The following is a 12412-nucleotide window of genomic DNA, read 5'->3' on the forward strand; positions in this document are numbered from 1 at the left end:
CCGTTTCTTTCCTTTTTCTTTTAAAGGAAACATAATTTATCAATGAAAAATTATTTCTTCAGAGCTTTCAGGAGACAGATCTTATGGCTGGGTAGGGTCTGTGATTTCTTTAGAGCTTCGGAATCTCAAAATGTCTCTTAAGCAGTGGAGTATTCAAAATGAAAAGAAACGTAAAAAAGAAGAAGAGAAGATTATTTCAGAGTTATCCTACTAGATGAGGCTGATGAATCTTTGGGTATTTCTCCGGCAGAGGATGAGAAGAGATGTTCTTTGAAGAAAGATTGTTGAATTTATTCATAAAAGGGGAGCATAATCTGATTCAGAAGTGCAAGATACAGTGGCTAAAAGGAGGGGATGAAAACGTCAAGTTATTTTCACAAATACTTGGTTGCTCGGAAAAGATAAGCTCAGATTACTGAATTGAAGGATATCTAGGACATTTACCTCGTAAATCAAATGGAATTTGAAGCAGAAATCATTGGCTTTTTTGAAGTTTTGTACAAAAGTGACGGTGCCCAAAGATTTTCTACAAAAGGGATCAATTGGAGACCTATCTTAATCCAACACAGCAGCTGGTTAGAGAGGAAATTTGAAGAAGCAGAAACCTGGAATGGCATTAAATCTCTTGGGAAAAACAAGGCCCCTGGGCTTGACGGCTTTACCATTGAATCTTTTGAAAAATTTTGGCAGCATTTGAAAGAGGACATCACTAGTCTTTTTGCATAACTCTATAGCAGTGGCCTTATTAATGCTTGTAACCTTCATTTGTCTTATACCTAGGAATGATATTATGGAAGAGGTTAAAGACTTTAGGCCCATTATTCTTATCACTTCTACGTACAAAATCAGGGCTAAAGTCCTTACTTTTTTTTTCTTAACAATAAACAACTTTTCATTGGTATATGAAAAAAGAAAAAATTCAAGGATACAAACTTCCAAAGGACCGAGAGAAAAAGGAAACAGACCACAACAGAAAAGAGACTCAACAAGGAGCATTACAATCAAAATAAGAAAAATAATAAAAGCGAACAATAGGATCCAGAGTCTTTAACTTCGGGCTTGCTAACTTTAACTTTTTTAAATAGATCTTTGAGATCTTGTGAATGGTAAGGATTTCAGCTGATTCTCAAACCCAATCAGCTTGTAACTCCAATCTTCTTCTAAAAAACTCATCTATCATCATAGACCATTCAAAGTTCTTCCAATCGTTGCTAGCCAAGCATCTTAAGATAATAAATGCACTTCTAGAAAAATCTGCGACCCAAATAAATCAGCCAATAGATAAAGGACAATCAGCCCCCTTCGAAATCCAACCAACATTAATAAGGTTGCTGGAGAAGAAACTTTTCATATCTCTACACAGGAAGGAATCAGAAAACCACCTAACAAACCCTGACTCTTCACCTTCAAAAACCTAAAAATGCCCCAACTCTTCACCTTCAAAACCCCTAAACTACAAAGTACAAGCCCAAGCCCAACACTAAATACAACTTAAAAATCAGAGGTTCATATCAATCGGGACTAGTGTAATCCGCATTTTCCAAAATAAGGAGGAATATTAGGTTGCTTTGAAAATTCTGACTTCTCGACTTCTTATTTTTGCTCCTGAAAAAGAATCTTGAAATCTTTCTCAAAAGATTGTTCTAAGATATTCTCAAAAGGGAGATCTGACTTTGGGGAAGAATCCAAACTATTAATACTAATCGCTCCATCATCATCTTCCAAGTCATTATCCGAGAGCTAAGGGTAGAAAACCTATGAGTTAAATCTTCATTAGTAGAATTAATTTGAGCATAAGGAAGAGAATTAATTTTAAGTGATCTATCTTTATCAACTCTTTCACTTCCCCATTGAAAGCCTCATTCAAATTTACTTGCACCTCTTTTTAACTTCTAGAGACTTGGCAAACCCTTTTTCAGAAAGAGAGTTGGACTTCCTTCGAGAAAAGAAAAGCGGAAGAGGTTGAATGAGTCTATTAGTATTCTTCAACCGAAGTCCTTATTGAACGCCTACAGAAAGTGATTTCCATCACTATTTCTATAGATCATAGCGCTTTCATCGAGGGTAGACAGATTTTAGACCTGGTGTTAATAGCAAAGAAATTGTGGACTACTGCAAACTTTAGAAGAAGAATGGTTGGCTTTTAAAGCTTGATATTTAGAAAGCATTTGACAGGGTGGATTGAGACTTTTTGATTGCTGTCCTTAAAGAAAAAAAAAGGTTTGGAAGCAAATGGATCCGTTGGATCTATGGCTGCATTTGAGGAGCTAAGTTCTCAATTTTCATTAACAGTAGGCCTCGAGAACCAAATTACTACCAACAACGGTAGGCTTCGAGAAAGAATTTTCACTTCAAGAGGTCTAAGACAAGGTTGATCCCCTTTCACCTTTTCTGTTCTTATTAATAAGTGATGTCTTAAGCAGCTTACGGGATAACATTCATGAAAAGGGTATTTGAAGGCTTAGTTGTTGGTAGTAATTTGGTTCACATTTCCCACTTGCAATTTGCAGACGACACACTACTTTTTTGTAAGGACAATGATGAGATGTTGGAAGCTGTGTTTGACACTATTAAGGCTTTTGAGTGGCTTTCGGGCCTAAAAGTAAATTGGGACAAGTCCTCGTTGTGGGGAGTCAATATTGATTCCCAGAAAGTGGCTTGGGTTGCCAAGAAGTTCAACGGTAAGTTTGAGCCACTACCTATCTTGTATTTAGGGCTGCACTTGGGTGGAAACCCTAAGAAGATCTATTTTTGGAGTCCCATCAAACAAAAAATTATGAAGAAGCTCGATAGATGGAAGAAATATCAGCTCTCACGTGGAGGTAGGTTGACCCTTTGTCTCTCGGTGCTTGGCAGCATTCCTTTCTTTCTCTGTACAGCTCTTATATACATCATGTGAAATACCCAAAAAGCCCTACTAACTAACTCGGGCCCACCAATATCCTACCTCAACCGTACGCTCAATTACCATGCGCCCTCTTCTTCCTAACATACACAAACTTAATAGGGGGCTATCACGCCTTACTTCACTCATAATCTTTTTGTCACCTCTCACCTTGAGGCGATTGAGAGACTTGTCGACTTAAGTTTTGCCTTGTGCGTTGAAAACATTGGCTAGGCATGGAGCAAAGGTTTTTGCTCTATGGTTGAGGACATTATTTTGAATCCTCCCTTTTGAAACAAGATGACAGTTCTTTGGCATGCTTGTTTTTTTGCTGTGTTGTGGGAAATTTGGCTGAAGAGGAGTAGTAGAATTTCTAGAGGGATTGAGAGGTCCTGGGTAGATGTTTAGGAGGTTAGATTCAACACCTCGAGGTGTCAGTTTCTCAGCCTTTTTGTAATTATTAGCTACGACTTATTCTTTTGTATTGGAGTCCATTTTTGCCTAGATAGTGCTTGGACCCCTTGTGTGTGGTTATTTTTTGTATGCCCCTTGTATTTTCTTTTATGCTTTTCAATCAAAGCTTGGGTTTTCATTAAAAAAAAAAAAGAGTTAAAATCACCAAATATGATCATTTGACTTTTGCATTTATTGAAATTATCTTGATTTATATTCTTTGACTTTTCCATTTATTGAAATTATCTTGATTTATATTCTTTTCTTATCTTATCTTGATTTATAATTTTGAGTCTTCCATATTTCTTTCTATTTTTATTTCGTTTTTCTTTCTGGCATCCTGATCCAAGCAACTGCACCAAATCTACCATGGGCTCGGGCTTCAACTTAGACAAGAACCATATGATTTGTTTTGGATTTAATTTTAAGTTACTTGTTAGGATTAGTTGGCTGATAGTGTCATATTAAAAAGTAATCATGTTTAGTCAATATCATTTGTTCATATGCTCCTTAACTTTTTGGCCACAGGGCTTAGTAGTTGTTAATATATCAGCAACAACATTTCCGCAAACACTGGATTGGCTGCATGGATATATTCTGCAGGTAAACTGTATAAGCAGCATTAAAGTTACTATTTGGTAATATTTATAGCTAGTTTGCTTTATTTAGGATCTATTTATTTATTTCATTATTAATATTTTTTTTATATAGTTTATCTCTAGTTTATAAAGTTAAACTAAATATTATCTTGAGTTTTTTAGTTTAGCTCTAATGCTTAAAGTTTGTGTATTTAGACCATTGTGCCATTGTTATGGTAACTCTTTGGTCTTGCTTTGTACTTCTCACATTACTTAAATAAAAAGTGCAGTGTTTATTATCGGAAAACAGATGAGTAAATTAATCATCTTGGCCTATCAGGCAAAAAGAATACTTTTTTTACCTTCACATTACTAGAGCGTGGTTAAGCTTTACCTTAAGCACACTCAGTTAAAACTTATAAATTTGGGAATTCCTTCGAACCTTAACTACAAACTGTTGCCACCATTGCCAGCTAAGCCTCCAGCCATGGTGTTCTGCCATACCTGTCACTATTAATTTTTGAAGAACCAACCGTACTTGTAGTCTAACTCGAACCCTAACTACAGACAATTGCCACCATTGCCAGCTTAGCCTCCGGCCATGGTGTTCTGCCATACCTGTCACTATAAATTTGTGAAGAGCCAACCTTACTTGTAATCAAATCTTTTTTGTCTTTTTATAACTAGGAGTCAGAGCTTTACTCCCCTATACCCAAAGACACCCGCGCCCGTCTCGAGGTCCTGGGAGACATCAAGGGTTTTTGGTATTAAGCTTATCGAAAGGTTCGAACTTAAGACCTCTAAGCCGGTATGACCAAGAGACCCAAGTCCTTACCAATTGGACTGCCCCTTGGAGACTTAATTGCAGTATAACCTTAATTGCAACCCTTGTTTACTGTAGCTTTCAAATTTGACCCAAATCACGAGGACCTTGTTTGATAACAATTTTGTTTTTAATTTTCTTTTTTGAAAATTATGCTTGCTTCACAATTTCTTTGGTATATTTTTCACATTTTAAAAAAAACACATTTGAATTCATAGCTTTTCTCTGTTTTTTTTTTTTTTTGGTCCAGTGCATCGAACAAGGCATTTCCCCGGTATTAGATGAAAATGCGAAAGAGTCCGTGGAACAATAATTAAGAACATAAACTTTGTTCATAACAGGTATCTTACATTTATTTCCTCTGACAGTTGTCTAAGACTTGAGTTTCCAATTGAATATTGAACGAAAGCCTTTAGAGATATTTATCTTCAAACACTGCAAATTAGATTAAACAATTTCACAAGATCCCGCCTTACTATATTTTACTTCCTGAATATCTTCTTCTCAATGGTATGCTCATATCTACTCTCGTTCTTTCATGTAGAGCCAATCTTTTTTTTTTTTTTTTTGTTTGGCATGAGAAGATTTTCATTCACTGAAAGAAGGAACAGAATTATTTCCTATGATACTTGTTTCCAGAATATAGTAAAATTTATTTCCATGAATAAAGTTGAATAAAAGTTAATTTCAACATGGATTAAGACATTTTGAAGTGTTCTATTTTAATAGTTTTCCACTTGTTAAACTCGTACGATACAATGTGCACTTCAGTCGTAATTAAACTAGAATTGTCTGTTTCAAAATATGAATGGTAAGAAATGGAATTAAATGGAGCAATTTGATTCAAAATTTTCATAGAGGGAAGGAGATTTAATCAAATATTTAACGTTAGAAACATCTCTCTTGTACTCTTCCAGACTCAAAAAAAAAAAAAAAGGAAAAAATTAAAGAAATTAGAGAAGAGTGCCACACAAGTTTAGGTGCTTGGGAGTCTGGAAGAAGGGAACCAAGGAGATGTAATACAAGCATGTGGCATGACAAAGCTGATTGGAAAAGGAAGTTAAAAGAAAGCAGAGAAGAAAGGAATAAGATGCGTCGTTGAGGAACTTGAGTCTAAGTTTTGTTATAGTTTAAGGGTGATAGCTTTCGAAAGGGAATGATCTAGACTTACGGGTCTTACCATACACGTGGGTGGATGGGTGGCTTGAATTTGGGGTGTGGGATTGTGTTGTGGCAAGAATTACATTTTTCTTAAACAAAATTTAATAATTTAGGCCCGTTTGATAATCATTTTGTTTTTGAAATTTATTCTGGTTTGTTTCTTAATTACTTGGTATGTTTTCACTTTTCTTAAAAACATATTTGAATTCTTAGCCAAATTTGGAAAATAAAAACAGGTTTTTGAAAAGTACTTTCAATAGTTTTCAAAATTTAGCTTAAATTTTGAAAGCATTTTTAAAAAATAGATAGCAAAACAAAGCAATACATGGGCGAAAGTAGTATTTACAAGCTCAATTTTAATAAACAGAAAACATACAACTAAATGATTATCATACAAGACCTTAGACAGGGATAATGGGCTTTGGGTTTCTTTCCAAATTCCTATTGCTACACATATATAATTTATATTTAAATATAAGTTCTAAAATAAAACTACAAGTGATACGCTTTCTTATTCATAACTTAACAACCTTACTTGATTTTAAAGTTTGTAAACGAGAACCTGTACACTCTTGTGTAAGACTTGAATATAGCTATCAAGATGAAAATATTCCTTTGCCTGATAATTGCTTTGAATTCGCATAATCATGCTGCATTGTTTCTGATTTGATGTTTTCATTAGAAGGTATACGTGAGCTCTTTGTAACCCCAGAAAAATAACGGAAGCTGCCATGTCTGAGGGTCAAATCCCCACACCGCCCCATGAACTAATTCCCAAGGTTCCAGCTTCTCTGCGAGAGAAGTTTCTTTCTTCAAAAATGTGGCATAAAAACTGTTCATGGTTGTTGAAGTTTCGCCAGAACATTCTCTCTACTCTGGAAGTTGCAACTTGCAACAAACGAGTTCTCTGAAAAGTGTAAAAGGCAATTTATTGTGTAAGATTCTAACTTTATAAATATTAGTTTTCTGTGGATGCTTGATATTATAATCTCTACAATAGGACTGATGTTTTGGAGACTGAAAATCCTTTGTATCGTTTCGGGATTTCTCGAATCTGTTTGGATGCTCAACCCAATTTATAGTTTCCAGATGTATAGGTTTCAAAATCTTAATAAAGGGGATTTGATTTCCAGATTAGATTTTAAATTGCCAACTGATCCAAAATTTGTAATGTGGTTGGTCAAGTCAATTTGTTTAATTCTCTTTCAGATTTTGATTGCAGAAACTATGGCGTGGCACACTTTGGTTTGGAGACTTGAATATTCAATGGAAATTCAGAATTTTGAAGGCTTATGCTTAGTCTTTTCAATATTTATCTATTTCGCATGTTCATTTTAGTTCTTCCATTTTTGTCAAACGTCTTACTTGGTCTACCATTGGAATCTTCATTTCAAAGGTAGTGAACAAAATATTTGAATTGTTCATTATCTATAGGTTAAATCAAAATTTGGAAGTTCAGAATTATCTACAAAGATATGAATGATTTTATTATTATTTTTTAATGGCATTCGGAATAATTATTTTTTTGGAGACTATTTTTCACTGACCTTGAGCTTCACTGGACTTGGGCCTCTAAATTTTAATGACGGAATGGATGTTGATAACTTTGTTGATTGAATCAAGAATGTAGAGAATTTTTTTGAATATATGAATAATACATACAGTAAGGATGCTATTAGACTCGAGAGTCTTGATGGTAGCAATTACAAAAAGTATTCAGCGAATGCAATGGAAACCAAGAATTGACCAAAAATATTTTGGTTGAAGAAAAAGTAATTTCTTTTGGCTAATTATGAACAAATACTCTATGATCGATACTTAGATTGCACGCAAGATCGCGTTGAGGAATTTCATTGCTTAGGAGTTTGTAACAATCTAGCTGAAAACGAAAAATAAATATCAAGATTTATCCACGACTTTGAGATGAAATTAAGAGAATTGTAAATCTTCATCCCTTGTACTATCTTTTTTGATGTGATCATATTAACAACCAAAATTGAGGAGTAAGAAGATCAAAATATCAATAGGAGAAGTGACTCTATTAGTATAGCTACCATAAATGTAGGATAGTAACTCTATTGGTAACCTTCTTGTTTATTGTTTATTATTCTTTTTTTTTAATACAAAACATTATACATTTAGTAACTATTCCTTTTTCTTCATTTTTTTATTGAAAATATAATGGAATCTTTATTGTCACAAAAATTTAAAATTAACTCACAAAATAATTGATGCAACATCAAAATACACTTTAGTTATTTATTCTGCCCTTAAAAGAGACACTTTGTTGGAGGTGATTTATCATCTGCCACGTGTCAACATCAGAGATCATGGACTGTCAGGATGATTAGGATAATGAAATAAGAAGATTCTAGTAAAACAAGTTTAAGCAACTCGGTATAAATCAAGCTTATCTATATCTTATCTGCCAAACAACCTAGACTAGGTATGAGTCGACCTTGAAAAGTATCTGTAGGTGCAAAGGTGACAAACATGTTATTCGACACGACACTATAGTACTAGGTGGTCAGAAGTCTTATTGGGAGCTCGTCTCTATAAATAGAGAACCATGTCTCTCATACAAGGGACGTGAAACAATATTCTCTTGAGTATTGATGAAGTAAGTGTACTAATTAACTTAAGCATTGAGTGTTAACTCTATCCTTTACGATAATTTTTTGAATCGACAAGAATTTGAATCTTTGCAAAAGGTTATTTATGCCTTTAACTTCTAATAATTTGTAGTTATCATGTTAATGGGCTGGTTTATCCGAATAAGAAACATTAATTAAATAGTTTGCCCTTTTAAGAGAGATTGTTTTTGAATTGTAGTTAATAACCTACCATTTGAACTTTTTTCCCTAAATAATAAAAAGGAAATTGATGTAGCTTTTAATATATTATTATATAAATATTTACTATGTTTACCTTCTTCCATTGTGCTCGATTTTAAATCTTTGTTGAGTAGATGCTTGATTTCAATTTAATCTTTATGATTTACTTAATATTGGAATAATTTTTTTTCCCTTTGATCTTCCAAAAAAAAAAAATCAAACTTTTTTTTCAGAAAAAAAAAATCAACTTGTTGTACATGATACATTTTAATTTAGATGTGACAATAAATTAACGTGTGAAAATTAAATGGATCGAAGAAATTAAACAGAGGGTTTGAATGAGAAAAAAATTAGAGACACGTGTAGGCTTTCAAGTAAATGATTCTGAAAAAGGAGTGAGTTTTTAGCATTAGGTTTTTCTAAAATCAAAAAGAGAATTTGAATTGATTTAGGAGAAGTTATTCCGGAGGATTGTAACAACGTGACTACGATTCTATACAGTTAGATGTACGAGAGAATTTTGAAAATTGAATTTTAAAAATTGAATTTCAAATCTATATCAAACAGTTATTAGAAGGTGGACTAAATTTTACAAAAATGACATAAATTACAAATTTATCCAACAAAACTAACCAAAGTGACTTTTTTTTTTTTTGTTTTGTTAAAAACCTGCCCTCTGGAAGATTCAAAAGGAAGCTCCTTCTGAATTTCTGCATTGTCCAGTAGTATATAGACAAGTGTTTTTTTTTTTAATTATTATTTTGTATAATTCTTGTGTGGTCCACTGATCTAGCTATATACTACTGGATCAGGTACGAATACCGGACTTCTTCCTGAATCTTCCGGAGAGAAGTTTTTTTCCTTTTTTTTAAAAAAGAAAAAATAATGATATTTTTATAAATGCATATTTTTTCTATCTTTTTAGTATAATTTTCGTAAGTATAATTTAGTCAAGTAGATATGTTTTGGGAGATTTAACGGAACTAAGTGATATTTTTTAAGAAAAATTATTCTAATTTTGAAAAAGTTAGAGGATGAAAGATCCTGTTTACTTCATGCATATAACATTCATTTGTGAATTTTGTTAAGTAAATGCTGCTTAATTATCACCTACTTCAAGTTCCCATTTCCCACACTCTACTTGCTCTCTTTATCTTTTCCCTACAAAATTCAGTCATTAATTCTATTAATTTTTCCCTCTCATGTGTTGTTGGTCCATGGATAAGCAAAGAGTGTGCAAAATCTGCAGCAAAAGCTTCTCCAATGGCAAAGCTATGGGGGGCCACATGCGATCCCACTTGATCAAGCTTCCTCTCCATCCCAATCCCAAGCGAATTCCGATACCGATGCCAATGTCAATGCCGATCCCGACCTCGATTCATTCTCACTACTCCGATCGAGAGAGCGAGACCGATGATTTGCCTCCGAAGCAACGACGACGACGGTCACTGAAGCGCAAGCGGCACGATCCGACCATAGAGTGTGCGGCGGCTTTGAGTCTTGTAATGATGTCGAGAGACCAGACAACAGAAAAATCCCAAAAATTATCAGATAAAGAGAGTAATTATACCTGCAAAGACGAGGACGGAGAAGACGTGGATTCCTTCATATGGAAATTCAAATGCAAAACGTGCGACAAGTCATTTAGGTCGTATCAAGCATTGGGAGGGCACAAGGCGAGCCACAGCAAGATTAGAACAGAAGATTGTGTTCATCAGAAAGTTTTTCAATGTCTATTTTGCCCCAAAGTGTTTGAATCTGGACAGGCACTTGGAGGGCACAAGAAGGTCCATTTCTTCAAGAAAATTTCTCCTAAAAAATTTGGTAAAAACTCCATTGATCTCAACCGTCCACCTCCTGCTTATGATTATGATGAAGATGATGAAGATGAAGTTTCTGAAATTGAATTCTCTGCAATCTCCAATCCATGTTAATCTCCAAACCTAGGTTAGGATTTAGGCTCATAAATAAATAAAATTCCTTTATTTCTTTTCTATTTTCTCTTTGAATTACAATTTAGATACTTTTTTGATAATTTGATCCAAATAAGTATGATATTCTTTTTTTCTTGACACGTATTGGAATTATATTGAAACCTTCTCCTAGTTTTTTGTGGGAATTTAGAGCCCTCTTGAAAAGGATTTTGTACATGTATGGTAGCTTGCATGGAAAGGTAGTTTTTTTTTTCTATTTTTTTTTAATACAACAAACTATCATATGCATGAGGTTCGAACCTTCAACCTTGAATAGAAGATGCCAATTAGTGCTAACTATGCTCAGGTTCGCCTAAAAAAGTGGGGTTTATGCACATAAATTAAGTCAATTTAGATTTCATAATAAATAAAATCTGTTATTCTATGGAAATATATATTTTGAGAGATATATCATAGAAGATTTTGAATTTTTAAAACAAACTTTATATTTATTGTTTTAAGTGAATTTATATCTCTAAATTCATATCTCACCAACTTTTCATTATGAAATGATCTAACTTTGGTGTTTCATATTATGTTATCTACTTTTTTTTAAGTAGTTCATTACCTATTTTTTAAATTTATTTTATATTATAATTTAAATTTTGATTATATTTGTTGAAAAAAAGTAATTTATCTACCTATAATATTAGTATCTGCTTACTGCTTTTATAAAAAGTCCATAAGTTTGTTATATATTACAAATTGATAAATTCTTTATTAGATGTAGTTAGTGTAATTGTAAAAATATAAGGTTAAAATAATTATTATTAATAATTTAAATGAAAAATATATGAAATATCTCAAATTAGTTTTGGTTTATATATCTATATGCAATTTCTTTATAATGATAGAAATGATATATATCTAAATATAAAATATATAAATCACACCAATCATTAATTATTATGATATAATTTATATCTTATTAAAAATTAAATTAATCTATATATTTTTAATTTGTAAATGTTTTATCCTTTACTCTCCAGCATCAAAATCTTCTTAATTTTCTTAAAATAAATATTTAAATTATCATGGAAATGAGTGGAAGGGAGAAATAATGTATGAGAGAATTAAAGAATTATAAAAAGTTTTGTCACTCCAAAACTTGCATATTCTATAATGGAATATAATCATATAATAAAAAGGCAAAATCTTTTAGCTTATATAGTTCTAACATTGCATTCATTTAATCTTGATGGGCGTATTTAAATGATAGTGTCTCATACCACTTTTTCTAAATAAATTTTTAGATTATATTTTTATTATTAAAAAAGTTCTGTGTACACACTTATTTAAACATTTTTATGGAATTTATTGTTGACTTTTGAATATCATTCATTTGTGTCTATGGGTGGATAGAAGTCTATCATTAATAGATTATATAAGTAATAGACTATATTATATCAATAGACTGTCTACTATTAACAGACCATATCGGTGGTAGGCGTTTATGAATGATATAGTCTATTACTGATATATTGTAGTAATGATATGATTTATCAATGATATAGTTTATCATATATCTATATCATTGATATAGTTTATTAGATGTAGCATATATTTTTTAGTTTTCTCCTAGGTGGGTTTGGACCGCGCTAGTTTTTTTTTTCATACATTTTCAATTAACTGGATACGATTGATAAAATGTCATCGATAAGACGTGATAGATGTTTTCTAGCGATCTAACCTAAATTTTTACTAAA

The 12412-nt window shown here is 32.6% G+C and overlaps 2 protein-coding genes across 6 annotated transcripts in view; both read left to right on the top strand.

The window, feature by feature from the left end:
• The window catches only part of LOC111023704 (P-loop containing nucleoside triphosphate hydrolases superfamily protein), a 30493-nt gene extending 23059 nt beyond the window's left edge, over nt 1-7434 (top strand). Inside the window, exons 14-17 of one of the 5 annotated variants that reach the window (XR_015791251.1) lie at nt 3866-3940; nt 4989-5079; nt 6582-6834; nt 7109-7434. Coding sequence is in view for 3 of the 5 variants with exons in the window: in XM_088124786.1 (XP_087980912.1) it covers nt 3866-3940; nt 4989-5051 (138 nt within the window). In the remaining 2 variants the exon portion in view is untranslated. The other 4 variants (XR_015791250.1, XM_088124786.1, XM_088124785.1 and 1 more) reach the window with 4 other exon arrangements.
• Nucleotides 7435-9950: 2516 nt separating this feature from the next.
• LOC111025030 (zinc finger protein ZAT1-like) lies at nt 9951-10667 on the top strand. Its single transcript, XM_022302885.1, has one exon. It carries the CDS (start codon nt 9951-9953, stop codon nt 10665-10667), a length of 717 nt encoding a protein of 238 aa, XP_022158577.1.
• Nucleotides 10668-12412: the final 1745 nt, after the last annotated feature.

The sequence above is a fragment of the Momordica charantia genome (assembly GCF_013281855.1).
Source record: "Momordica charantia cultivar OHB3-1 chromosome 6 unlocalized genomic scaffold, Mcharantia_2.0 BLBB01000006.1, whole genome shotgun sequence".
NCBI lineage: Eukaryota > Viridiplantae > Streptophyta > Magnoliopsida > Cucurbitales > Cucurbitaceae > Momordica > Momordica charantia.